Genomic DNA, 26,429 nt, shown 5'->3' with positions numbered 1-26,429 from the left:
CATTTCGTTAAAAAACAAAACAAAATATAAAAATAAGAAAGTTTAGTTAGGTCAGGAATGCAGGACATGAGAACGCAGGGTAGTGCTGCCGGAAGCAGCTCTGAGCGGTGCTTGGAACTAACACTCTTTATTTGTGCTGTAAGACGCCTCACCAACTATTGTGACACTACTGATTGGGGAAATCTGCAATGGAACCGTAAGAGAAAGTCCTACTCACCATGATCACATTGACAGATACATAATCTAGAGAGATTCTCCAGAAAGTGAAGATAACGTCCCGTGCGTCACACGCTTTTAATTTAATTTTTATTTTAAACTCATCTCTTAAGAAACTTTTATATGAAAACGTAATTGTTTAGTAGCAATGCCTTACCCTATAACTTAAGACCATATAGATATTATAACTACACTATAATATTCCTGGTTACAGCAAGCACCTATAACGGTGTTTAGCACAAACTATGGGAGGAACCAGGTTGGTTTTGCCATGTAAATGATTGTCACTTAAGAAAAAAAACCAGGAGAAATCTCCCAAAATCTCTCACTTTCCAATTCTCACGCCCTATTACATTCCCCCCTATATAACAATTTGTTTTTGTTCTATGCATTATAGCTGTGGCTCTGTGTGCCGCGGCACCCTGGTGTGCCGTGGCGTACTTGCAGGGGTGTCGCTCGTTGGTGGCCCAAGACCAAATCAAATTATTTATGGTCAATATGATAGGCAAGATCAGTTCTGGTGGATGGCAATCATAAAATATGTGGGCAAACAGGCAGCCTTGTCCACCACCACGTAACTAAACCGAAGGAGGACATGTGACCACAAATGAATAAGGATTTCTCAATCAAAATACTTTTGGCCGAAGGGTACAGTGAAGAAAATGCTAACACATAGCGCAGTATGGAAAGAGAATTTGTGAACCACTGTGGTAATAGTTTAAATATGTCTTACTGCAGGATGAGTCTTCTGACATATATACAGGAGGCTTTGTCTGCTTCTAAAACTATGAACACCTTACCTGTTTATGTAAATAGAAGATCCTGATGACTTCATAAGTCTGCACTGAATGTGCACTGTCAGCATCACAAAGCTGGGAACACACTAAAAGACGTATCCCTCCGATATCTCATCCAGACGCAGATCAGAATGATACCCAGTTGTCCATCATTAACACTGCAGCACATCCAATGGCACGATTCCGCAGTTGACATGTGGAACATTGCACCATCATACTACGGATCGTGCAGAGTGTACGCAAGATGTGATTTATCGTTACATGACATGACATAGCCGCACCATTGCATGGTGTGTACCCAGCTTAAGAGCCTCTTTAGGACCTGAGTATACGACCCACAACATAGTTCTGGGAGCCTGACAAGAGTATCCCAAATACAAAAAGAAATACCACATCAAACGATTGCAAAAAAACAACCCAGACCTTAAAGCCTAAGCATGACCTAATCTCATATGAATTATATCAATGACACACGTGATCTGGAATAAGGTTCGATAAACTAAAGCACGTTTATTATATTTGATTTGTACCAGTCTTAAGGCTGAAACTGTGCGCACCGTTCAGACACTAACACAGGTTTTCCGTTAGATTTCCCGGCAGACGTAATAATCGGCAGTAAACGTGACATCTTCATGGCCAGCTCGACAGGCCAGCAGAATATAGTTCAGCGAAATAGCCAGCAGTGACCCCATTCCCCCACTATATCCATTCCTGTACTTGTTTTGTCCGTTTCAAGGATCGAGCAACCTCAGTCCACAGTATTAGTTGCCGCTTTCAAAGATTCAAGGGGCATTTTTATCGATTTAGTAAATTAATTAAAACAAAACAAAAAAAAAAGTGCAGCTAATTATAAACAATTAAAACCACTGTACTTGCTGTCACGTCACAGAAGTTTAGAGGGTAAGAAGTTGTAGCGAATATTAATGCTTTCATGTGGGGAATAAATTAGACGGTGATTGAAGTGCTATGCAGCTCATCAACAGATCCATTGTCCGTGCGACAGAGTCACATGACCATGTGCTAGCTATCGCATGAGGGAAAAGCTGCTTGCAGAGTGTCCTAAAAGCTTGTGCGGGGTCAGGATCTGCAGCCCACAGAACTGTCCAGCCTGACTTCCAAGCGAAACGCGTCTCCTAAATGTGCGGACACTTTAGCTTTCACAGCTTTGACAGTGGTTAAATGATGAGGTTGGTTAAAAGGTTGTATATGAGGGAGAGGTGGTTCTTGCAGCACCCACAGTAAGCAGTGATATGTTCAAATAGAATGCTTGACTCGTTAGGGGGATATAAAAGGCCCCTAGAAAATCCCACATCTATACAAAAGAAGAGGGACTGAGAGCTAGAATGTGCAATTTAGTAGAATTTGAAGTTGCGATGCAGAGCAAACAGAGAACCGGAGAGGGGGAAGGGATAAATATATAGTGAATGGTCAGTGACAATAAATCCACCCCCCTATGACTGCACTGGATAATATCCATTTGGCAGTTGAGGTTTTAAATATCTTTAGAAAAAATTTCAAGCAAATAATAATAAAAAAAATAAAAATAAAATAAACCACAGGCTGTGACCTGCTGGATATCCCGCCTCCCTTGTTAACCTAATAATCCCTTTAATCTACACAATGCCTTCATGAGGTTGAAAGTACTGGCTCAAAATATACATGAGATATACAACAAGCAGCTCAGTGTACTCCGTCAGCTCCGCAGAGATCAGCGAGTACTGGAAGCTGACGGGAGTAAAAGACCCACACATAGGCAGCTGAGAGACTCCTTTCCAGCTCCACATTGCTTACATTCCACGTTCCCCCGCCAGAATCCCAAGTACGGGTTTTAGCCATGAGGGAGACAGTCAGTGCTGTGCCAGCTCTCCGTCTGGCTGTGAAGTGGCAGGATGGTAAGGCTGCTCCTCTGCCATCTCACTGTCAGGGGACTCTGAACGGTGCTGTGACTTTTGATATTCGCTTTGTGATTCATCTGTGTCTTCATTCACGGGTGTCTTAGAGGCTACTGCCATGTGGTCTTTCACCTCTTGGAGGAGATGGCAAGAGGACCCCACAGCCTGCGGCCTTGGCATGTCGGGTGTGCTGTCCACACCATCGTCTGCACTGATACTCTCTTCTGAGTAGGCAGGAGGAAGAAGTTCTTGTGGCCTAGAGGTGGTGCCTACACAGTCCCCAGATGTTCCCATACTCTCTGCAGGCACTTCTGTCTGGATTAGCATGGACTGGCGCAGATCTGGGGATGGGAAAAACAGCAGCTGAAACTCTCTGCAAGAGGCAGGGGTGTTTTTAGGGGCATGAAGTATGTAATCAGAAGAGTACCCATAAACAATTATAGTAAACAGAAAATAAGAATTTACTTACCGATAATTCTATTTCTCGTAGTCCGTAGTGGATGCTGGGAACTCCGTAAGGACCATGGGGAATAGCGGCTCCGCAGGAGACTGGGCACAAAAGTAAAGCTTTAGGACTACCTGGTGTGCACTGGCTCCTCCCCCTATGACCCTCCTCCAAGCCTCAGTTAGGATACTGTGCCCGGACGAGCGTACACAATAAGGAAGGATTTTGAATCCCGGGTAAGACTCATACCAGCCACACCAATCACACCGTATAACTTGTGATCTAAACCCAGTTAACAGTATGATAACAGAGGAGCCTCTAGAAAAGATGACTCACTACAACAATAACCCGATTTAGTTAACAATAACTATGTACAAGTATTGCAGACAATCCGCACTTGGGATGGGCGCCCAGCATCCACTACGGACTACGAGAAATAGAATTATCGGTAAGTAAATTCTTATTTTCTCTGACGTCCTAGTGGATGCTGGGAACTCCGTAAGGACCATGGGGATTATACCAAAGCTCCCAAACGGGCGGGAGAGTGCGGATGACTCTGCAGCACCGAATGAGAGAACTCCAGGTCCTCCTCAGCCAGGGTATCAAATTTGTAGAATTTAGCAAAACGTGTTTGCCCCTGACCAAGTAGCTGCTCGGCAAAGTTGTAAAGCCGAGACCCCTCGGGCAGCCGCCCAAGATGAGCCCACTTTCCGTGTGGAATGGGCTTTTACAGATTTTGGCTGTGGCAGGCCTGCCACAGAATGTGCAAGCTGAATTGTACTACAAATCCAACGAGCAATAGTCTGCTTAGAAGCAGGAGCACCCAGCTTGTTGGGTGCATACAGGATAAACAGCGAGTCAGATTTTCTGACTCCAGCCGTCCTGGAAACATATATTTTCAGGGCCCTGACAACGTCTAGCAACTTGGAGTCCTCCAAGTCCCTAGTAGCCGCACGCACCACAATAGGTTGGTTCAGGTGAAACGCTGAAACCACCTTAGGGAGAAACCGAGGACGAGTCCTCAATTCCGCCCTGTCCGTATGGAAAATCAGATAAGGGCTTTTACAGAATAAAGCCGCCAATTCTGACACGCGCCTGGCCCAGGCCAGGGCCAACATCTTTAAGTGGTTCAAACCAATGTGACTTTTGGAACCCAAAAACTACATTGAGATCCCAAGGTGCCACTGGAGGCACAAAAGGAGGCTGTATATGCAGTACCCCTTTTACAAACGTCTGCACTTCAGGGACTGAAGCTAGTTCTTTCTGGAAGAAAATTGACAGGGCCGAAATTTTAACCTTAATGGACCCCAATTTCAGGCCCATAGACACTCCTGTTTGCAGGAAATGTAGGAATCGACCCAGTTGAAATTCCTCCGTCGGGCCTTACTGGCCTCGCACCACGCAACATATTTTCGCCAAATGCGGTGATAATGTTTTGCGGTTACATCCTTCCTGGCTTTGATCAGGATAGGGATGACTTCATCCGGAATGCCTTTTTCCTTCAGGATCCGGCGTTCAACCGCCATGCCGTCAAACGCAGCCGCGGTAAGTCTTGGAACAGACAGGGTCCTTGCTGGAGCAGGTCCCTTCTTAGAGGTAGAGGCCACGGATCCTCCGTGAGCCTCTCTTGAAGTTCCGGGTACCAAGTCCTTCTTGGCCAATCCGGAGCCACGAATATAGTGCTTACTCCTCTCCATCTTATAATTCTCAGTACCTTGGGTATGAGAGGCAGAGGAGGGAAAACATACACTGACTGGTACACCCACGGTGTTACCAGAGCGTCTACAGCATGGGTCTTCAACCTGTGGCCCTCCAGCTGCTGAGAAACTACACATCCCAGGATGCCCTGACACAGTTTTGCTATTAAGGTATGCTAAAACTGAGGCAGGGCATGCTGGGAAGTGTAGTTCTACAGCAGCTGGAGGGCCGCAGGTTGAAGACCCATGGTCTACAGCTATTGCCTGAGGGTCCCTTGACCTGGCGCAATACCTGTCGAGTTTTTTGTTGAGGCGGGACGCCATCATGTCCACCTTTGGTTTTACCCAACGGTTTATAATCATGTGGAAGACTTCTGGGTGAAGTCCCCATTCTCCCGGGTGGAGGTCGTGTCTGCTGAGGAAGTCTGCTTCCCAGTTGTCCACTCCCGGAATGAATACTGCTGACAGTGCTATCACATGATTTTCCGCCCAGCGAAGAATCCTTGCAGCTTCTGCCATTGACTGCTTCTTGTGCCACCCTGTCTGTTTACGTGGGTGACTGCCGTGATGTTGTCCGACTGGATCAACCCGGCTGACCTTGAAGCAGAGGTCTTGCTAAGCTTAGAGCATTGTAAATGGCTCTTAGCACCAGGATATTTATGTGAAGTGATGTCTCCAGGCTTGACCATAAGCCCTGGAAATTTCTTCCCTGTGTGACTGCTCCCCAGCCTCGCAGGCTGGCATCCGTGGTCACCAGGACCCAGTCCTGAATGCCGAATCTGCGGCCCTCTAGAAATGAGCACTCTGCAAACCACCACAGGAGGGACACCCTTGTCCTTGGTGACCGGGTTATCCGCTGATGCATCTGAAGATGCAACCCCGACCATTTGTCCAGCAGGTCCCACTGGAAAGTTCTTGCGTGGAATCTGCCGAATGGGCTTGCTTCGTAGGAAGCCACCATTTTTCCCAGAACCCTTGTGCATTGATGCACTGAGACTTGGCTCGGTTTTAGGAGGTTCCTGACTAGCTTGGATAACTCCCTGGCTTTCTCCTCCGGGAGAAACACCTTTTTCTGGACTGTGTCCAGAATTATCCCTAGGAACAGAAAACGAGTCGTCGGAACCAGCTGCGATTTTGGAATATTGAGAATCCAACCGTGCTGTCGCAACACTACCTGAGATAGTGCTACACCGACCTCCAACTGTTCCCTGGATCTTACCCTTATCATGAGATCGTCCAAGTAAGGGATAACTAAAACTCCCTTCCTTCGAAGGAGTATCATCATTTCGGCCATTACCTTGGTAAAGACCCGGGGTGCCGTGGACCATCCAACGGCAGCGTCTGAAACTGATAGTGACAGTTCTGTACCACAAACCTGAGGTACCCTTGGTGAGAAGGGTAAATTGGGACATGAAGGTAAGCATCCTTGATGTCCAGAGACACCATGTAGTCCCCTTCTCTTGAATTTGAACCTCTGTATGTAAGTGTTCAAAGATTTTAGATTTAAAATCGGTCTCACCGAGCCGTCCGGCTTCGGTACCACAACAGTGTGGGATAATACCCCTTTCCCTGTTGCAGGAGGGGTACCTTGATCACCACCTGCTGGGAATACAGCTTGTGAATGGCTTCCAAAACTGCCTCCCTGTCTGCTTGTAAAGCCCCAGCGTCATGCTGAGGGCTTGGCAGAGGCGGGAGAGGGCTTCTGTTCCTGGGAACTGGCTGATTTCTGCAGCCTTTTTCCTCTCCCTCTGTCACGGGGCAGAAATGAGGAACCTTTTGCCCACTTGCCCGTATGGGAACGAAAGGACTGCGCCTGATAATACGGCGTCTTCTTATGTTGAGAGGCGACCTGGGGTAAAAACGTGGATTTCCCAGCTGTTGCCGTGGCCACCAGGTCTGAAGGGCCGACCCCAAATAACTCCTCCCCTTTATAAGGCAATACTTCCATATGCCATTTGGAATCCGCATCACCTGACCACTGTCGTGTCCATAACCCTCTTCTGGCAGAAATGGACAGCGCACTTACTCTTGATGCCAGTCGACAAATATTCCGCTGTGCATCACACATATATAGAAATGCATTTTTTAAATGCTCTATAGGCAATAATATACTGTCCCTATCTAGGGTATCAATATTTTCAGTCAGGGAATCCGACCACGCCAACCCAGCACTGCACATCCAGGCTGAGGCGATTGCTGGTCGCAGTATAACACCAGTATGTGTGTAAATACATTTTAGGATACCCTCCTGCTTTCTATCAGCAGGATCCTTAAGGGCGGCCATCTCAGGAGAGGGTAGAGCCCCTGTTTTGACAAGCGTGTGAGCGCTTTATCCACCCTAGGGGGTGTTTCCCAACGCACCCTAACCTCTGGCGGGAAAGGATATAATGCCAATAACTGTTTAGAAATTATCAGTTTTTTTTATCGGGGGAAACCCACGCTTCATCACACACCTCATTTAATTTCTCAGATTCAGGAAAACTACAGGTAGTTTTTCCTCACCGAACATAATACCCCTATTGGTGGTACTCGTATTATCAGAAATGTGTAAAACATTTTTCATTGCCTCAATCATGTAACGTGTGGCCCTACTGGAAGTCATATTTGTCTCTTCACCGTCGACACTGGAGTCAGTATCCGTGTCGGCGTCTGTATTTGCCATCTGAGGTAACGGGCGCTTTAGAGCCCCTGACGGCCTATGAGACGTCTGGACAGGCACAAGCTGAGTAGCCGGCTGTCTCATGTCAATCACTGTCTTTTGTAAAGAGCTGACACTGTCATGTAATTCCTTCCAACAGTTCATCCACTCAGGTGTCGACCCCCTAGGGGGTGACATCCCTATTACAGGCAATTTGCTCCGCCTCCACATCATTTTCCTCCTCATACATGTCGACACAAACGTACCGACACACAGCACACACACAGGGAATGCTCTGATAGAGGACAGGACCCCACTAGCCCTTTGGGGAGACAGAGGGAGAGTTTGCCAGCACACACCAGAGCGCTATATATATACAGGGATAACCTTATATAAGTGTTATTACCCTTATAGCTGCTGTATTGTTTATACTGCGCCTAATTAGTGCCCCCCTCTCTTTTTTAACCCTTTCTGTAGTGTAGTGACTGCAGGGGAGAGCCAGGGAGCTTCCCTCCAACGGAGCTGTGAGGGAAAATGGCGCCAGTGTGCTGAGGAGATAAGGCCGCCGAGAAGGGGGCGGAGCCTATCTCCCGTTTTTCTGTGTAATCTGGCAGGGGTTAAAATTCATCCATATAGCCCTGGGGGCTATATGTGATGTATTTTCGCCAGCCAAGGTGTTTTTATTGCTGCTCAGGGCGCCCCCCCCTAGCGCCCTGCACCCTCAGTGACCGGAGTGTGAAGTGTGCTGAGGAGCAATGGCGCACAGCTGCAGTGCTGTGCGCTACCTTGGTGAAGACAGGATGTCTTCTGCCGCCGATTTTCCGGACCTCTTCTTGCTTCTGGCTCTGTAAGGGGGCCGGCGGCGCGGCTCTGGGACCGGACTCCATGGCTGGGCCTGTGTTCGATCCCTCTGGAGCTAATGGTGTCCAGTAGCCTAAGAAGCCCAATCCACTCTGCACGCAGGTGAGTTCGCTTCTTCTCCCCTTAGTCCCTCGATGCAGTGAACCTGTTGCCAGCAGGTCTCACTGAAAATAAAAAACCTAAAACTAAACTTTTCACTAAGCAGCTCAGGAGAGCCCCTAGTGTGCACCCTTCTCGTTCGGGCACAAAAATCTAACTGAGGCTTGGAGGAGGGTCATAGGGGGAGGAGCCAGTGCACACCAGGTAATCCTAAAGCTTTACTTTTGTGCCCAGTCTCCTGCGGAGCCGCTATTCCCCATGGTCCTTACGGAGTTCCCAGCATCCACTAGGACGTCAGAGAAAACAATGTTATTGCTGTACAGTTTCTATAACTTTCACCCCCGCATGCATGTGTATAACAGTAATCTGGAGGGCAGAACTACACAACCCATGTACTGGTTTAACCATGTGAACGGCTTTGAAAGACCCCAAGATAGTGATCACAGTGGCATCCAGTGCACAGGACAGCCAACACCAGCAACTAATATAAGTAATGCATAAGGCATTGTGGTCGGACAGAAAAAACACAGTGCTAGGCACAGTTTTATCCTTTGCAAACGATGCTTATTATCTGCACACACGTAGGGAGTACTCGGCACTCAGTCATAATTCACAACTTGCCTGGTGCCCGCTCACGCATGCCAAACATATGTCAGGTATTGTTGTGAATGCCGCTCAATTCCTGATTTTTTTTAATATATATATATATATATATATATATATATATATAATTTTTTTTAATCTCCTACAACAACAATTTAAAATCTACACACTGACTGTATTCCTCAAACACAAAATGAGTTGTCAGTCCACATAAAACTGTATATGCAAGCCGACTCAGTCGGCAGCTTCTTACTGCCTGAGAAAAGGTAGATCAGGTGACTGGTGGCATATCAGAGGCTGCCCTTATCATTGGGATATAGAGACACATTAGGTTTTAGTGATGTATGGAGATAAAGAAACGTACTTTCCCTGCAAAGTTTTTCCGCCTTCCTCTTGCAAATCTGAGCTCGCAACTCGTCTACTTCTGCCTGGTGAGACTCCACAACCCTCTCACTCTTCTCTACCTCTTCACACACCGCCTGGAATGAGAGAACATGGGATGAATTGTAATTAGCGACATCACTGGCTCAGACTACGGCATCGGGTAATGACAGCTCCTCACCTGCACCTTCTCCTGTAAAGCATTGTAAACCTGATAAATTAATCGGATGTCCTTCATTACACCATCTTTATCAAAAAAATTGGTACTAAAATGAAAAGGAAAAACAAAGCATGTAAATGGAAGCTATATTAAGTGATATACAGGCATATAATGGATTAAAGTGGAAAAGTCAGTGCATTATCTTTTGTCTTTAAAAATGTAACTAATCAAATTTCAGAACAGAAATAGGCATACACTCATTCCAAATCAGAGTAGTAGTGCGGTTTCTGTTGATCTAACTGGCTATTTGATCTGGTCACAAAGAAAAGAACGTGAAATATACAAAGGAATAGCCTGGAACACAGAGGCAGTCGCAGGGATCAGATTGGGAATAGTATTCCTGTGATGAGGCCTCAAGCAATACTACATTGTGTCATGATACCAATGTTTTACCTCCCCTAAGTAGAAGTGTCTCCCATATGCTTTCCTGAAGGGTTGGCTGGTGTATTATGATGTGGCCACATGCACAGCGACTTCTTAAAAAAAAGCCTATTATAAAGAGAAATCCCCCTGGTATTATTCCACATTGTTGTTGCTTGTAGTCTTCACTTGAGTGAGCTGAAGCAATGCAGTAAATTCACACATACAACAGAGATATAGAGAAGGTGAGAGGGTGAACCAGATAAGAGGTACTAAATCTGCCTAGCTACAGCTAAGACTCCACAAACCCTTCCCTCTAACAGTCCTGTAGGACAGGAGAAAACCACAACTAACATTCTCAAATTGAGATGTCTCGGAGTGCACTTTGTATGTTTTAATATGTTCTGTCCATATATAGATTAAATAATATCAAAGCCTAATAACTTTATATTGTTAAGGTTAGAAAGCATTAAAGAATGATTGATCAAGGTTCTAATACACAGTATTAATATATTAAGATTAATTATTATTTTTTTAATTAAAAAATAAAACAAAAAATAAATAAATAAATGAAATTGGTTTAAAAAAAAAAAAAAGACCTATTCAATCGTCCCTCCGTTTTTCCGGCAAGTCGGGAATTCCGACTTGTCAGAAAACATGTGGATCGGCGGATTAGCCGCGGATCCAAGTGTTTTGTCGGATTCCACGGCCAAATCCGACAGGTTTTGGCCCCAGTTCCGACAATGTCAATCCGACTTTAAAAAAAAAAAGTCGGATTGGCATTGTCGTGAGCAGCCAAATAGCCACTCACTGAATACTGAGATTTTAGATCCTTTGTCGGAAAGGATCCGACATCTATTGAATACACCCCATAGTATTAAAAGTCTTAGAAATATTTAAAATTCCTTCCCTATTTGGTGCTTTTCATTAGTCATTCCCCAGTTTCCTTTAACTGTTCATTGATCTTCATGATGAACCTCTTTTGGAAATGCACTAACCAACTGTGGCCTCCTCCCCACTCAAACAAAAAAAATTATGGAATAAAATTCTAGTTGGCTCCGATCAAATAATTATGTGACCTCTGAAGGAGAATGATTGCACTAGGACTTGATTAGGTGCATTTTAGCAAAAGTGCCAATTACTTATATAATCAAGCAGTATTTGAAACCAAAATAAAATGTTACAGTTCATTTCTAATTGTTTAAACATTAAAGAGCATCCTGTTTGGATAATTTAACAGATTCATGAATCACAATCCATCTTCATCCAAATAATTTGATGATGTAAGAGAATAAAACATGAGTAACGGCAAAAGGGGATGAAAACGTATAGAGGCAGTCTACACAATGGTGGTCATCAAAATAGTAACATATCTTAAAGTTAGATAATAATGAAATAAATGTGCATACTGCTACTTGCAGTTAGCATTATATGTAGATGACATACTGCTTACTATATCTCATCTGGCTCATTCTCTCTCTGAGAGATATCGCAGCCTTTGTGGTCACAAGATAAACACACAGAAAACGGAAGTCTTGGGGGTAAATTTACTAAGATGGGAGTTCTATTTAAGATGGGATGTTGCCCATAGCAACCAATCAGATTCTACTTCTTTTATCTGGCACCTTACAGAAGATAATACCTGGAATCTGATGGTAAATTTACCCCTTGGTCTCCTATGTCTCAAGATCTCAAAACTAGAATTAGAACGTACCTATCCCTTTAAGTGGTTAAATATTAACAGATTAAATATTGAATTAAATACTAGGCCAGTGGTTCCCAAACTTTTTTGAATCACGGCGCCCTAGAGTGTCAGAATTTTTTTTCATGACACTTCTAGGCCAAAAGTTTCTTATTGAGTAATTTAGAAATAAATATGAAATTAAGTAAATTGTATTTAGATGTCATCCTCAGGTTCAATTGAGCTGTGAGGGACAAGATTTGCTTCTGTTTGTCCACATATTTTATGATAGACAGCCATAAGCACTGGTGATGCCTATTACATTGACCATAACATTTTTAAATGGTCCTTGACCACCAACCCAGGGCACCCCTGCAATTGCCTCAAGACACCCCAGGGTGCCACAGCACACAGTTTGAGAACCACTGTACTAGGGGATTCATCTGAAATTTCCATCAGCATTTTCAGGCCATCTGCTAGAGCTCCTGGTAGCTGGAGCGGCTGTTATATCTCGAGGATCGCCCAGAACGCTGCTGTTAAAATTGATTACCACGAGTCATATCTATTTTAAACCCTACCGATAAGGGTCCCCCTATATGTCTTAAAATATTTGCAACACCTCATCTCACAATTCATTTGGTCCAAAAAGCGGCCCTAGGGTGAGACGGAACATTTTGCAAAGACCCGCATCCAGTGGTGGTTTAGGTGTCCCAAACGTAAAGCTTTATTATCTGGCAGCCAGACTGGCTCAATGTGTACTATTGAATCGACCAAAGTCTGAAAGAGTCTGGGTGTCAATCAAATCAGAAACACTTAAACGCCACTCAGTTTCCTCCTTGCTATGGCTCCCTCGACTGATCCGACCCAAAGCATCTTTACATGGTCGTGTTATTTCCCATAGTTATATGGCAATTTCAAATTGCTACGCACCCCAGTCCAATGATCCCATGCTTTGATAATACTGGCTTTCGGCCTGGATATAGTCCAGCTTCCACTACACACTGGCAAAATGCGGGTATCAAAATAATGAATGATATTCCCCACTTTTTAGGTAATCGAAACACGTGATGTCGTATTTCCCATTATATTGGATATACAAGCTAATTATTCCAGGACCCTCACAAAGTTTTTTCAATATTTACAAATCAGACACTTTAACTCAATAATTAAATTGTGTCTAACTAATAGACAACTCACCACTATTGAGTTCTTAATTTTTTGGGGTGCAAATATCAAGGACCTTATCACAATATGTGTATGCATCCTAGTGCGGAGATGAAGGACCCACACGATACAGCTTGGGAGGCTGATCTGAGGGAAGCACTGGATGATGAAAATTTGAGCTGGATACATGCCAACATGGCATCTAGATCTGTATGCGTTTACAAAAAAGAGAGCGCTTACAGACTCTGTTTTACAGAGGATATCGTGCTCCTTCCAGGTTACACAAAATCCACCCCAACGTCTCAAGTCTATGATGGAGATGTGGAGTGGATATTGGAATGTTTCTGCATATCTGGTGGAGTTGGCCGACGCTTGTCCCAGTTTGGACTGAGTGTAAAACTCTGGCTCACTCTGTATTGGACTTGCACGTTCCTTCCTGGCTAAATCTGCTAAAAATAGACAAATTTCGACATATAGTCAAGGCAGCCACGTTTATTAGCAGCTGCCTGGGAAAAAATTTGAAGTTCCATCCATGGTGGAAATCAGCTGAAATTTGGCATATCCATTCTATGGAATATATGACCAGTATTTTTAAGAATACTTCCAAAAGTTTTACTAAGACATGGGAGCCATGGACCTCTCTCTTTCATATCCCTCCAACATATAATTACTACATGCATTTAGCCCTCACACAGACAAGGCTTTCCTTAAGACTGGTTCATTACTTGGTGGATTCATGGGTTTGTGTGGCTGGGTCAGCTCCTTTTCTCCCTATGCTTCTTGTTTGTGGGCAGCCACCCAACTTCTTCCTAACAGTTACAGTCTCACTCATTTCCACCTCTTCCTTTTCTCTATTCTTCTCTTTCCAGTAGAATGTAAAATCTGGATGGTTTTCCTTATAGTGCCGTGAAGACTGCATTCATTTGCTCTAAAATCATTCTGTCTCTATTGTCTAACATTGTTTTGTACCACTTATCTAGTGCAAACATCTGCGTAGGTCAACTGTTAACCGTCTCTCATCCAATCAATAACATTTCCTTAAAACAATAAAATAAAAATCAGGAGGATCATGAAAGGCAATGAGCCAGAAGGATTCATAACCCAAAACAAAAACACATCCTGACTTCATGGTAATGCTGTGTTGGTAATGTCATGCCAGTATTTGACCACTATGAGGCACTGTTGCAATTCCAGAGACAACATACTGATTCACAGCACCTATACACCTGGGGTGTGCTATAATAGATCTTCCAACGTCTAGGAAGTCGATAGGTCGACGTGTATTAGGTCAACAATCTTCCACCCATGTTTTTGGAGTTTTTTTGGGCCAAATCTTGTATACTTCATGTTCTGTGACCACCATCAGTAGAAACATAGGTTGGGCAAGGTAGCTTGGCTTGCCACTGGTTACTATTCCCGATCGTTGTCCACATGGATAGTAAACCTCGCAAATGTTGGGAAAACGTGTCAACCATTCGTGTGTCAACCATTGTTGACCTATTGACTATCACCCTAGACACTGTAGATCTATCATCCAGATACCAGTCTGTTACAATCCTAGTACACATCCCATCACACTGCAGCGTGCATACTGACCCATGTTCTTTGATCACTTTGGCATAGTTCTGAGAGGTGTTTGGCACTGATGTTACTTTATATTCCTGCTGACTGGTTGTGCCCAAGTTGGGAATTGTAAGAGAGACTCTCTGGTTAAACCTAGACGATAGACAAAACATTTAATGCTTAGAATCAAAACAGAGTGATCACTTACACAGCACTTATCGAGCATCTTAGTACATTATCAAAGGACTGTGTGCTCTGCACTTTCCGTACCTATAAGACATTGGGAAGCTGCCAAAGAAGCATTAGCACCCTTTCAGCAGAGACGAGGCTCCACAGAAACCCTACCCACAGTGACACTGCCCTCACAACAAACATCCAGCAAGATTCTTCACTTACAGTACAGAGGAAAACGAGTGTTTATACAGGATAGTTTAAGGTACTTTATGACCAGGGAGACCTAGAGCAAACATTCTAGCTGTTGGACGATTTATCTTCATTGTTCTTACCCTTTCCATCATTCCTGGAAATTCAGTGGGCGCTAATTAAACGGGTCGGGCGGGCATTCTTCTGTAAGCATGTTATGGGAACTGATCTGCATTTACTACCCCATTGTGCATGTCCTGATACATAGCACTGGTGAGGGCATCAGCTAATCAGCACCTGGAATAACCCATGAACACAGGCGGATCTGGTACATGGATAGAAGGGGTATCCGGCTTCTGTCCAACCAGAAGCCAGCTTTCCTTTCTACCTCATCCCCTCTCCTCCTTATATCATTACAGGAGCTGATCACTAGAGATCCCTCTTACAGGAAGTACTGAGACGCTGTTGTACTGTGCTAACAGCGGGGTGTTAGGATCTATAGTATGGAAAGTGCTTTTAGGCATAAAGCGGGTGATTTCGAGTTGATCGTAGGTGTGCTAAATTTAGCACAGCTACGATCAGAAACACCGACATGCAGGGCAGGCTAGCCCTGTGCTGGGCGTCCCCCGCATGTCAGTCCCTGCCCCGTCGGTGAAGTACAAAAGCATTGCAAAGCGGCGATGCTTTTGTACTTCAGGAGTAGCTCCCAGCCAGCGCAGCTTCTGCGCACTGGCCCGGAGCTACTCGTCGCTGCCCGGCTCGCAGCGGCTGCGTGTGACGTCACGTTGCCGCTGCGGCCCGCCCCCCTGCACTGTCCGGCCACGCCTGCGTTGGTCGGACCACGCCCACAACATGGCGGACAAACGCCACCATTCTGCCCCCTTCCGCCCAGCGACCGCTTCTGCCCGTCAATCAGGCAGAGGCGATCGCTAGGCAGCCACAGCCGTCTGCTGTCAGCCATGCGCCGGCGCACTGCGACGCAGGCACAGTTCTGACCTGATCGATACGATAAACTGCAGCGAGCGATAAGGTCAGAATGACCCCCAAAGTGCGGAAGGTAAACCAAACTATTTGGGGTTGGTGCAAAGTTCAATATAAACCATCCATGACTGCTCCCGGACTCCATGCATGCAACTAATTGCAGATATTCACCCATAAAATGAGTTGTACGCATCTCTATGATTGGACCACAGCTATCCATGGAACCCTTGGTTCCATAGATGTAGTTCTCGCCAGTGAGTACTTGCAGGAATCAGATGCCTAGTGCAAAAAGGAAATTAGGGGCAGATGTATTAAGCCTGGAGAAGTGATAAAGCAGTGATAAGTGGAAGGTGATAATGTATCAGCCAATCAGATCCTAACTGTTAATTTACATATTGGAGCTAATTGGCTGGTGCGTTATCACCTTGCACTTATCACTGCTTTATCACTTCTCCAGGCTTAATACATCTGCTCCATAGTTTCTTACCATGTTAAATCATTTTCTTCTACTCCATAGGGGGCACAGGGAAACAATGGGTATAGCTTGGAGAGAGCCTGGGCACCAAACCGTTAAAAAAAACAAAAAACTGCCAGCAGCCCAGGACTCCCTCTCCACTATACCCTGCCCCCAGCCAGACAGTTTAGAAAGCAGGCCCACAGCAAGGAGTGAGAAGGAAGACCGGTGCACACTCAGATACACACAGAGGAAAGGTGCAGAGAACTGGTACCATAGGAACAAAATTCCTGCAAGCTAGTTGCGTTAGGGTGGGTGTCCTGTGCCCCCTATGGAGTTAAGAGAAAAGGCTTTAACAAGGCAAGAACAGAAATCTCCCAAGCTAGGGGCACAAGAAAACACTGGGACGTCCCAAAGCAGTCCCCCTCTGGGAGGAGACGCTTCTGAGCTGCACTGAGAACTCGTTCCCCGAAGGCCGCATCCGAAGACGCAAATGTGTCAAATGCATAAAAACAGATGAAAGTGTGTGCAGAGGACCATGTCACAAAAATGTTACAAAGCTGCTCCGCAGAAACTCCATGTTGAGCTTCCCAAAAAGCTCCCACTGACCGGGTAGAATAAACAGTCACCACGGCAGGGGCAAGAAAATCCACCACAGAATAGGCATGGCAGATGGTCAAGCAGACGCACCTGGCCAAAGTCTATTTAGAAGTCCGCCAGCCACGCTTGTAAAAATCATACAGGACAGACAGAGTATCAGATCTTGAAGATCTCTGGTCCTGTCCACATAAATCCGGAGAGCACGGTGAGCACAGATGCTTCCTCTGGGGGGGGGGGGGGGGGGGGGGGGAAGAGCTCAGACCATGGGAAGCCGGTACCACAATCTCATGATTGATGTGGAACAGAGACACGACCATGGGCAGGTAACACAATCACATCTGTAGAACTGCTCCATCTGAATGGAAGTTCATAAATGGGGAGAGACAAGATAAAGCACTCAGGTTGACAACCGCTGGGTCGATGCAATGGCAAGTAAGACGACAGTCTTCTATGTAAGCCAAGGAATGTCCATTGCCTCCAAAGGCTTAAAGGGAGGGGACTGCAGCACCTGAAGAACAAAGGACAGGTTCCATAGAGCTATCAGAGGAACAAACAGCGGCTGCATGAGTAGGACGCCCTGTAGAAACGTAAGCACATCCGGTAAGAGTGCAATCTGTGGCTGAATAGGACAGAAGGGCAGAGACCTGTACTTTCAAGGAAGAGAGCCGGGGGCCCAAATCCAGACCTGCCTGCAAAAAGGAAAGGACTCACCTGAATGACCTGGGGCTGAAACCCCTGGCCGAACACAACATAAAGTAGGACCACGAAACACGGTGATAACTTATAGCTGAAAAAGACTTCCGGACATGGTACGGATAACCTTCCTGGAAAACCCCAGATAAGGCACAATCCTGCCTCCCCTGTGGGGATGTGCGCAGAGTGCCTGATTCAGAGTTGTACAATATTACACAGCCACACGGTAACGGCTGTGCAATACCGTACACCAATATGCTAATGCAGCAGGTGGTGTCTGGTTTAAATAGAGGCCTCCTGACTGCTTCCATGATCCGCTGGTGCGTCTCAAGATGCACCATCGGATCACTCTGTGTGGCCATTGGTCAGTATGACCATCTCTGACCCACAGCTGAGGCAGTAAATCTGCGTAGTCAGACGCAGACAAGGACATTGGCACTCGCCCCCGTTTTGTGGAATGGAGCCAGTCGCTGCACTTCTCCACCCGCACCCTGGTGCTTAAAGGGCACTGTGTGCGAGGACGCAGAACGGGTCCTGTCACATGCACAGTGTCCCCATCGTCAGACTTATGCCCTAACCATCGTGTCGGCTTAGCGTCAGAGACCCCACCAGAGAGGGGCGGAGAGCTCTCCCTTCTAGAAGACCTGCGCTTGGATGCCCTACTCTTGTCTAGCATCTGCTCAATAGATGAAGACACATGCATATATGGGGGCCCTATGGCAGGCAGCTGCGCAGTGTGAGCAGGCAAAGCTTGGGTAACAGGGAGCTCTAAGGCTAGCAGGGGGAGCTGACCCGGGCACAGCAAGCAGGTTAACGGAGACATTAGCGGCATCAACATTGAATATCAAGCCAGTTCCTGACTGGACCCCGCGGCAGAAGAAGCTTCTCTTAGAGTAGCAGTGGATACAAAGGCCATCACTGCCCAGGTCCTGTGGAGAAATCCCGTTAACATAGAATTTATGACTGCGCAGTACAGGAGTATACGCCTCCTTGTGAGCTTTTTGGAAGACTTGGTAATGCAATCCTAGGTATTCCCACACACAAAACCAAAAGGTTGCAGTAGATGGATAGATAGATCCATAAGAGTAGCAGCATAAACTGACTGGGGAGTGACCGGTACATAGCAGCACACACACACACACACACACAGAAAGAGTGGGCAAATAGAGCTCAACAGTCCAAACCTAAAGAGCAGGAAAATAGGATTTTAATACCTACCGGTAAATCCCTTTCTCTTAGTCCGTAGAGGATGCTGGGGACTCCGTAAGGACCATGGGGTATAGACGGAATCCGCAGGAGACATGGGCACACTATAAGACCAGACCTCAGTTAGAAAACTGTGCCCAGGGAGACAGACGTTTCGAGGAAAGAATTTATTGTTTAAACACGGTGAGTGTCATACCAGCTCACACCTCAAAACATGCCGTAGAACGTGGTATTCAATAGAACACCAGCCAAGGGCACGAAAAATTACACAGCCACATGCTGAGAGAATATGTAACACAACCTGTGTGTCAAATCAACCAATAAGAAGATACCGCATGCCATGGATTGAACAACGTCAGCAACATCCTGACAGAAAAGAAACACCACAAGAGTGTAACCATAGCCAATAACTGCAGACACAGTACGCACTAAGAGAAAAGGATTTACCGGTAGGTATTAAAATCCTATTTTCTCATACGTCCTAGAGGATGCTGGGTACTCTAAGGACCATGGGGTTTATACCAAAGCTCCAGACCGGGCGGGAGAGTGCAGACGACTCTGCAGCACCGATTGAGCAAACAGAAGGTCCCCTTCAGCCAGGGTATCAAACTTGTAGAGCTTAGCAAAGGTGTTTGAAGCCGACCAAGTAGCCGCTTGGCAAAGTTAAAACCGCCGAGCCACCTCGGGCATCCGCCCAAGAAGAGCCCATCTTCCTAGTAGAAAGGATTTCCACCGACTTCGGTAACGGCAATCCAGCCGTAGAAAGAACACACCGAATCGTATAACAGATCCAGCGTGTAACAGACTGCATAGAAGCAGACGCCCCAATTATGCTGGGAGCATACCGGACAAACAGAGCCTCTGTTTCCCCAATCTGAGCCAAATTGGCGACCTAAATATTCCAAGCTCTGACTACATCGAGAGACCTTGAATCAGCTAATGCCTAAGTAACCACTGGCATCAACATAGGCTGATTTCTGCGAAACCCAGAAACCACATTTGGCAGAACTATTATCCGAGTTCTCATTTCCTATCTATCCACATGGAAGATCAAACAGGGCTCTTGTGAGACAAAGCCGCTACTTCAGACACCCGCCTTGCGGATGCCAAAGCCAATAGCATGACCACTTTTCAAAAGAGAAATCCTTAACACAACCTTCCAAACAGTGAGACACAAGAAACGCAACACCACTTCAAAACCCCCGCTGCCAACTGGGGCACAAATGGAGGTTAGATGTGCAGTACTCCTTTCACGAAGGTCCTAACTTCTGGAAAAGTTGCCAATTCTTTCTTGAAAGAAACTTTATAAGGCCAAAACCGCACTTAAATGGAGCCCAGCTTTAGGCCTGCACCCACACCTGCTTGCAAGAATGGAGAAGAACGACCCAGCTGAAAATCTTCCGTAGTAGTCTTCTTGGATTCACACCAAGACACATATTGACTCCAAACACGGTGGTAAGGCATTGCCATTACTTCTTTTCTAGCCAGAAGAAGCGTGGAAATGACTTCACTGGGAATACCCTTTCTGGCTATGATATGGCGTACAACCGCCACACCGTCCAACCCAGCCGCGGTAAGTCTTGATACACGCCCTGAACTTGCTGTAACAGTTCCTCATGTAGCGGAAGAGGCCATGGATCTTCTATGAGTAAATCTTGAGGAAATGGATACCAAGTCCTCCTTGGTCAGACCAGAACAAAGAGAATCGCCTGAACCTTTGTTCTTCTTACGTTTATCACCTTCCGAAGAGTGAAAACGGAGGGGACACATAGACCGACTGAAAACACCCAAGGTGTCCCGAGGACGTCCACTGTTATAGCTTGACTGTCCCCTGACCCGGAACAATATCCCTGCGATCTCTCGTTGAGTCGAGACGCCAACATGCCCACTTGAGGCACTCGTCAAAGATTTGTCACTTCAGTGAAAGCTTCTAGACGACGACTGTATTTCTCCCGGATGGAGATCTCGTCTGCAGAGGAATCTATTTCTCCGTCGTTTACCTCCGGGACGAAAACTGCCAATATAGCATTTACCAGTCTTTTCACCTAGCGGAAACCTCTGTCGGCTTCTGCCATTACCGCTTTGCTCTTGTTCCGCCCTAGCGGATTACTTACACCACTGCTGTCAAGTCGTCCGACAGAATTAACACGGGCAGATCACAAAGCATATGTACATTGAAAATAGCTCTTAATTCAAGAAAGCTTAATGCAGACAAGCTTCCCAGCTTGACCTTTTCCTCTGGAATTCCTTCCCTTGCACAGACTGCTCCCCAGTCTCGGAGATCTGCAAGTATGGACACCAGGATCTTATCCTGGAATCCGAACCTTCGTCCCTCTAGGAGGTGAGAACTGAGCCGACACCACAGGACCGAAAAACCTGGCCATTAGTATTATATTCCGGCTCATGCGCAGATGAGACCCGGACCACATTTCCAACTGGCTCCGTGAAAACCACTCTGGCATTTGACCTGCTCTCCGAAAAAGCCTCTTAGGCCACACCGTTCTTCTTCATCAACGGAACATATTTATGTATTGTCACTGCAAATCTGACTCCGGATCCTCAGACCTCTTTCCACAGGAACACACAGAACTTTAACCGTTCCGTATCTACTCCGATACCCACCTCAGACGCCTGCGTCGTTGGGAATAACAGCCTTCCCCTGTGTTGAAGAACAGTCAGAAAGAAAACAACGATTTGCACCACTTGTGTCTTGACCTCGCCTTAATCAGGAGAGTGTCCCAGGACAGGACAACAATGGCTCTTACTATTGAAAGAACACCATCCCACTGCCATCACTCCGGTGAAATGGCAAAGACAATCCTGGATATACACCCAGGTAATTTGAATGCGGAGAACCACGCAGTTAAACCTCTTTTTTTAACAGGGACAGCAGGACACTGCCCTGAACCTGACGCACCTCTGGTATGGCGTCGCATACTACCTCCACTTCCAGAGGGGAAACGGCAAGATCTATTAGGAAAATCAGTGAGGGGAAACATCTTTAACACCAGAATGTCCCCCTTTGAATTCTATAATTAACTCACAGGTCCTAGTCTATCCCCGGACTGACTGAAAAGTAGTAGACGAGTTCCCACCGGAGTGGGCTCCAGCCAGATAGACTCAGCGGCATGTGGTGGATGTGGTAGAAACAGAAAACGACATCCGCTTCTGCGAACCTAACAAGGCTGCAGAACTCTTACCTTTTCACCTTCCACTGTCTGTACAGAAAAGGAAAAGAGAACGGTATTGAACCGGTTAAAACGACCGCATCCCACAAAAGAATGCGTCACCAACCGTTGTGAAGGAGACTAACTCACGCAGTTAGATTTACCAGCAGTATCAGCCGAGATTGACTGAACTGAGGCCTCCCCAAACAGCGGTACACCGTCCCAGGAAAAAACTCCAGTATCTCTTGGAGTCAGCCTCGGTATACGCACGGCAGCCTGCCGCAATGTTATAGAGAAGAACCAACATAAGGAAAATCCCCTCTCTCTTTAGGGTAATTCTATCGGATGCCTTTCCGAATCTAAATACTGCCTCATGTGCATGTAAGGCAAATAAGCCCAAAGCATAGAAATAAAATATCACTTAGCTTCCTGTATACGATCCTTTGCGACAGGGCCCCGTGTCGACCAGGAGTTGACTTTCACAGTATTCTATCCGCGGCGGGAAAATAATAAACATTCGGACTCCTTGAGAGGATCTGAGACCAACTCGTCACGGCCGACCTAGAGCATTCACCAACAGAGGGACCAGCACATGAGAAGAATCTACCAGGAAACATTATGGACGACAGAAAACCTAGTATTCGTCTACAGCAGGGAGTAGTAACCAGGCAAAATAACATCCTTGGAACCCCGAGGGGTCCGAGGGAAGCATACATAAATAAGTTTAATAACACTCCCCCACATATATTACCATGTCTGTGCTCGAGCTACAGGCCCATGGAATTGTACTATACATATATATATATATATATATATATATATATATATATATATATATATATATATATATACACACATATACATATATACATACATACATACATACATACATATACAGGCATAAGGCAGTTACAGCATGTTAATTTACACCCGGTAAGAACAGGTGGTGCCGACAGGGTCACCCACACACTACTCCCATACAGTGTTTACTTTTTACAAGCATACTACTACCGACCTGTTGACTCTGCATCAACTGAACAGTCGTCTTCGATGCCGACAGTGAACCCCATAGGTGTTTGTGACAGAACCCTCACGCACGTCGACACATGTGAACTATAGTGGGTATATCTGACAGGGAGCACACAGAGAAATATGCACAACAATGATTTCATGCCCATTTCTAAAAGCAAATAGTGTTATATTCCCATCAACATAACACTAAAAGACTGTGCCCCCCCTTGTTTGCGCTTTACACATTTTTTGGCGGGGACAGAGAAAATGGCGCTGAACACTGCTGTGAAGGCCAAGCCCCGCCCCTTTTCGGAGCACTTCAGCCTCGTTATACTATCGTATTTTATGCAGGCAGGGGACCGTATATAGTGTCTACACACTATATATATCCTTAAACAATATCCATATTGCTGTCCAGGGCACCCCCCCCCCTGCACCCATGTAAAACCGTTGGTGTGGGAGCAATGGCGCGCAGCGCGACCGCTATGTACTGGCGGGGGTATCGTACGCGGTGCCCGGGAATGCTCTTTTGCCAGTCTAAACGAGACCTCAGTAACTGCTGCCCAGGGCGCTCCCCCCCCCCCCCCCCCCCCTAGCACACCGTGAGTGCCGTTGGTGTGTGGGAGCATGGAGCGCAGCGCTACCGCTGCGCTTACCTCCATTACTGAAGTCTTCTGCCGTCTGACTCCTTCTGTTCTTCTCATACTCAACCGGCTTCTTTCTTCTGGCTTCTGTGAGGAGGGTGACGGCGCGGCTCCGGGAACAAGCAGCTAGGCGAACCAAGTGATCGAACCCTCTGGAGCTAATGGTGTCCAGTAGCCTAAGAAGCAGAGCCCTTGAACTAAGAAGAAGTAAATCTGACTTCTCTCCCCTCAGTCCCACGATGCAGGGAGCCTGTAGCCAGCAGGTCTCCCTGAAAATGAAAAACCTAACAAAGTCTTTAGAGAAACTCTGTAGAGCTCCCCTAGTGTGTGTCCAGTCACTCCTGGACACAAAGTCTAACTAAGGTCTGGAGGAGGGGCATGGAGGGAGGAGCCAGTTCACACCCATTCGAGGTCTTATAGTGTGCCCATGTCTCCTGCGGATCCCGTCTATACCCCATGGTCCTTACGGAGTCCCCAGCATCCTCTAGGATGTATATGAGAAAAAGCTATAAATATAACCTGGCTGCTAGGAGCGAGGTATACGGAGAGACAGGAGTCCAAACTTCAAAGTGCAGCACTGGGGCAGGCAATGTTGCTTAACTGGGTACCCGGCATCTAGTAAGAGGTGGACAGATGGGAGGAGAGCACGAGGCAGGCCGTCTCTGTAAGGGAGAGCGCTCAGGGGTGGGGGGAAAAGGCTAACAGGCAGAGCCTGCCTGCCTCCCCCTCTCGTGTGGACCCCAGGGCAAAAGGCTGCCACCACTGTAAGCAGTATCCTGCTCCTGCACCACCCTGGTGATCTAGTGTTTGGAGTGGGAACCTCCACAGCAAAACACAACCAGCTCCGCTGGTGGTCTCCACACCGGCGGTGTATAACCGTAAGTATGCGACCCTCTATAGAGTCCAGCTGTGTTGGTGTGCTGCCCCTCCTGGTGTCCCGTGGCGGAAGTCACCGTCCCAGTTGCCACAGCAGTTAGGGCGGCAGTGAGGGCGTCGTATAGGTCACCTGACACTGCCTGCTCAGAAGACTAGTAGAAAAACTAAATAAAAGTAACAGGGGAACCACCTAAATCAGAACACCCATAAAACCGTGCCCACTTCTGCCGGCATCAAACTGCCTGGCTGAAGGCGGTATAGTGGAGAGGGAGTCCCGGGCTGCTGGGAAAAAATTAGTAACTGTTTGGAGTCCAGGCTCTCTCCTCTCCAGGCTTTCCTTGTGCCCCCCAGTGGAGGATGAAGAAAGATCCATCTGGAAAACAGGGGTAGTTATGCCTACACATGGCTTGACTTAGCCCGCAATTTTAATGACACACCATCTCTGAACTTAGGACACCTGCAAACGCCAATTACCACCCCAGTTATGCCCCTTAACCCACAAGTGGAGATGTGACAGAGTTGTGTAGGGATCGTCATCTTTTGCGAGTGCGTACCCTCAGCTCAGGAACGTGCGCAGTCTGAAAACACGTAAGATCCATCCGCAAATTTGACTTGTGTTCACCTCTGCCTCAGCCCCATTGTCTTTACATACAGTTATTCTGAGTCTCTATGCCTATAGTTAGTGAAAGGATAACAGACCAGATTTGGGGCCTAATTCAGGTTGGATCACAAAACGCGATCCAACCGCAAAAATTACGAGAAAGATGCAGGCACATGTGCAGCGCCTGTCCTGCACCCGCATTTTCTGCAAGGGAGGCGGGAGGGGGGGAAGAGGGGCAGAAAGTATGGTCGCTGGAAGGAGGCAACCTTAGTTTCTGCTATCAAGCAGAAATTGCAATGCGATCGCATTTTCTGCTTGATCAAGAGGGAGGGGGAGCAGCGGCCAGCGTGCTGGGCGGCCTTCCCCTGCGATGCGTGAATTGAATTTGCAATCCTTACTGAATTAGGCCCGTATTCAAGATACAAATGTTATACACAATTTTTCTCCTGGTAATACTGTTATACATTTATCTGGAATGACAACTGCACCTACTTGCGATTAGGCCTAAAAAGCACATATTCCAAGGCATGAGTGGAGGTGTTGGCAGTGGAAATGAAGCTGATGAGCAGGAAGACGAGGTCAGGCACCCCAAGGAGGTGAGTCAGCTGTTTGTGCAAAATTTGTTCTCTATAGGACATCTGCTGCTGGGTGTTCCTCCGAAACTTGTACCAGCCAATCACGTTCTGCCAAACACAAAGAGGAATTACATCTCATCCAGGGAGCCTTCGCTATTATGCTGAGACACTAACTGGGTAAAGAAAAAAGTACTTAAAACTAAAGCAAGATGGCAGGGAAAGGAGGTTCCCAATCAGAACTCAGGTACTACCTACATACACAGAAACTGACCCACTCCTCTGACCATCCCATACTACAGCCCACCGTACAAAACTATTGATTTGACATCGGTTCCTCATGGAGTCTCCTACACAGCTTTCCTCTGGCACTCCACATCCTATTGCCTCCCCTCTATTCACCATCATTCCAACAACATCCGCTCACTCCCCCACACTTCCGCTCTTTAGTGACTAACCCCAACTGGCAAGCAGAGACCCAGCATGTCCCCTGATCAATTGTGGATAGCCTGAACCCGGCAAACAGCCACCAGCCCCCAGTCAGGATCTGCTCAGCAGCGCACTTCCATGCTCATGTATTACTCCATACCGGAACGAGCCAGCTGTGTGCTCTCGCAGGTGGGAACCTCATGTATTACTCCATA

At 46.6% G+C, this 26,429-nt stretch overlaps 1 protein-coding gene across 1 annotated transcript in view; it reads right to left on the bottom strand.

Moving 5' to 3' along the window:
* Positions 1-1,498: 1,498 nt before the first annotated feature.
* The window catches only part of ABRAXAS2 (abraxas 2, BRISC complex subunit), a 38,210-nt gene continuing 13,279 nt past the window's right edge, over positions 1,499-26,429 (bottom strand). The window contains exons 5-9 of the mRNA XM_063962154.1: positions 25,706-25,896; positions 14,651-14,770; positions 9,811-9,895; positions 9,613-9,727; positions 1,499-3,246 (exon numbers count right to left, since the gene is read on the bottom strand). Coding sequence (XP_063818224.1) covers positions 2,861-3,246; positions 9,613-9,727; positions 9,811-9,895; positions 14,651-14,770; positions 25,706-25,896 — 897 coding nt within the window. The 3' untranslated portion in view covers positions 1,499-2,860. The remainder of the gene's footprint in view (positions 3,247-9,612; positions 9,728-9,810; positions 9,896-14,650; positions 14,771-25,705; positions 25,897-26,429) is intronic.

The sequence above is a fragment of the Pseudophryne corroboree genome, chromosome 3 (genome assembly GCF_028390025.1).
Source record: "Pseudophryne corroboree isolate aPseCor3 chromosome 3, aPseCor3.hap2, whole genome shotgun sequence".
Taxonomy (NCBI): Eukaryota; Metazoa; Chordata; class Amphibia; order Anura; family Myobatrachidae; genus Pseudophryne; species Pseudophryne corroboree.
Note: the sequence above shows the minus strand (reverse complement) of the source record. Positions and strands in the feature narration are given on the sequence as shown.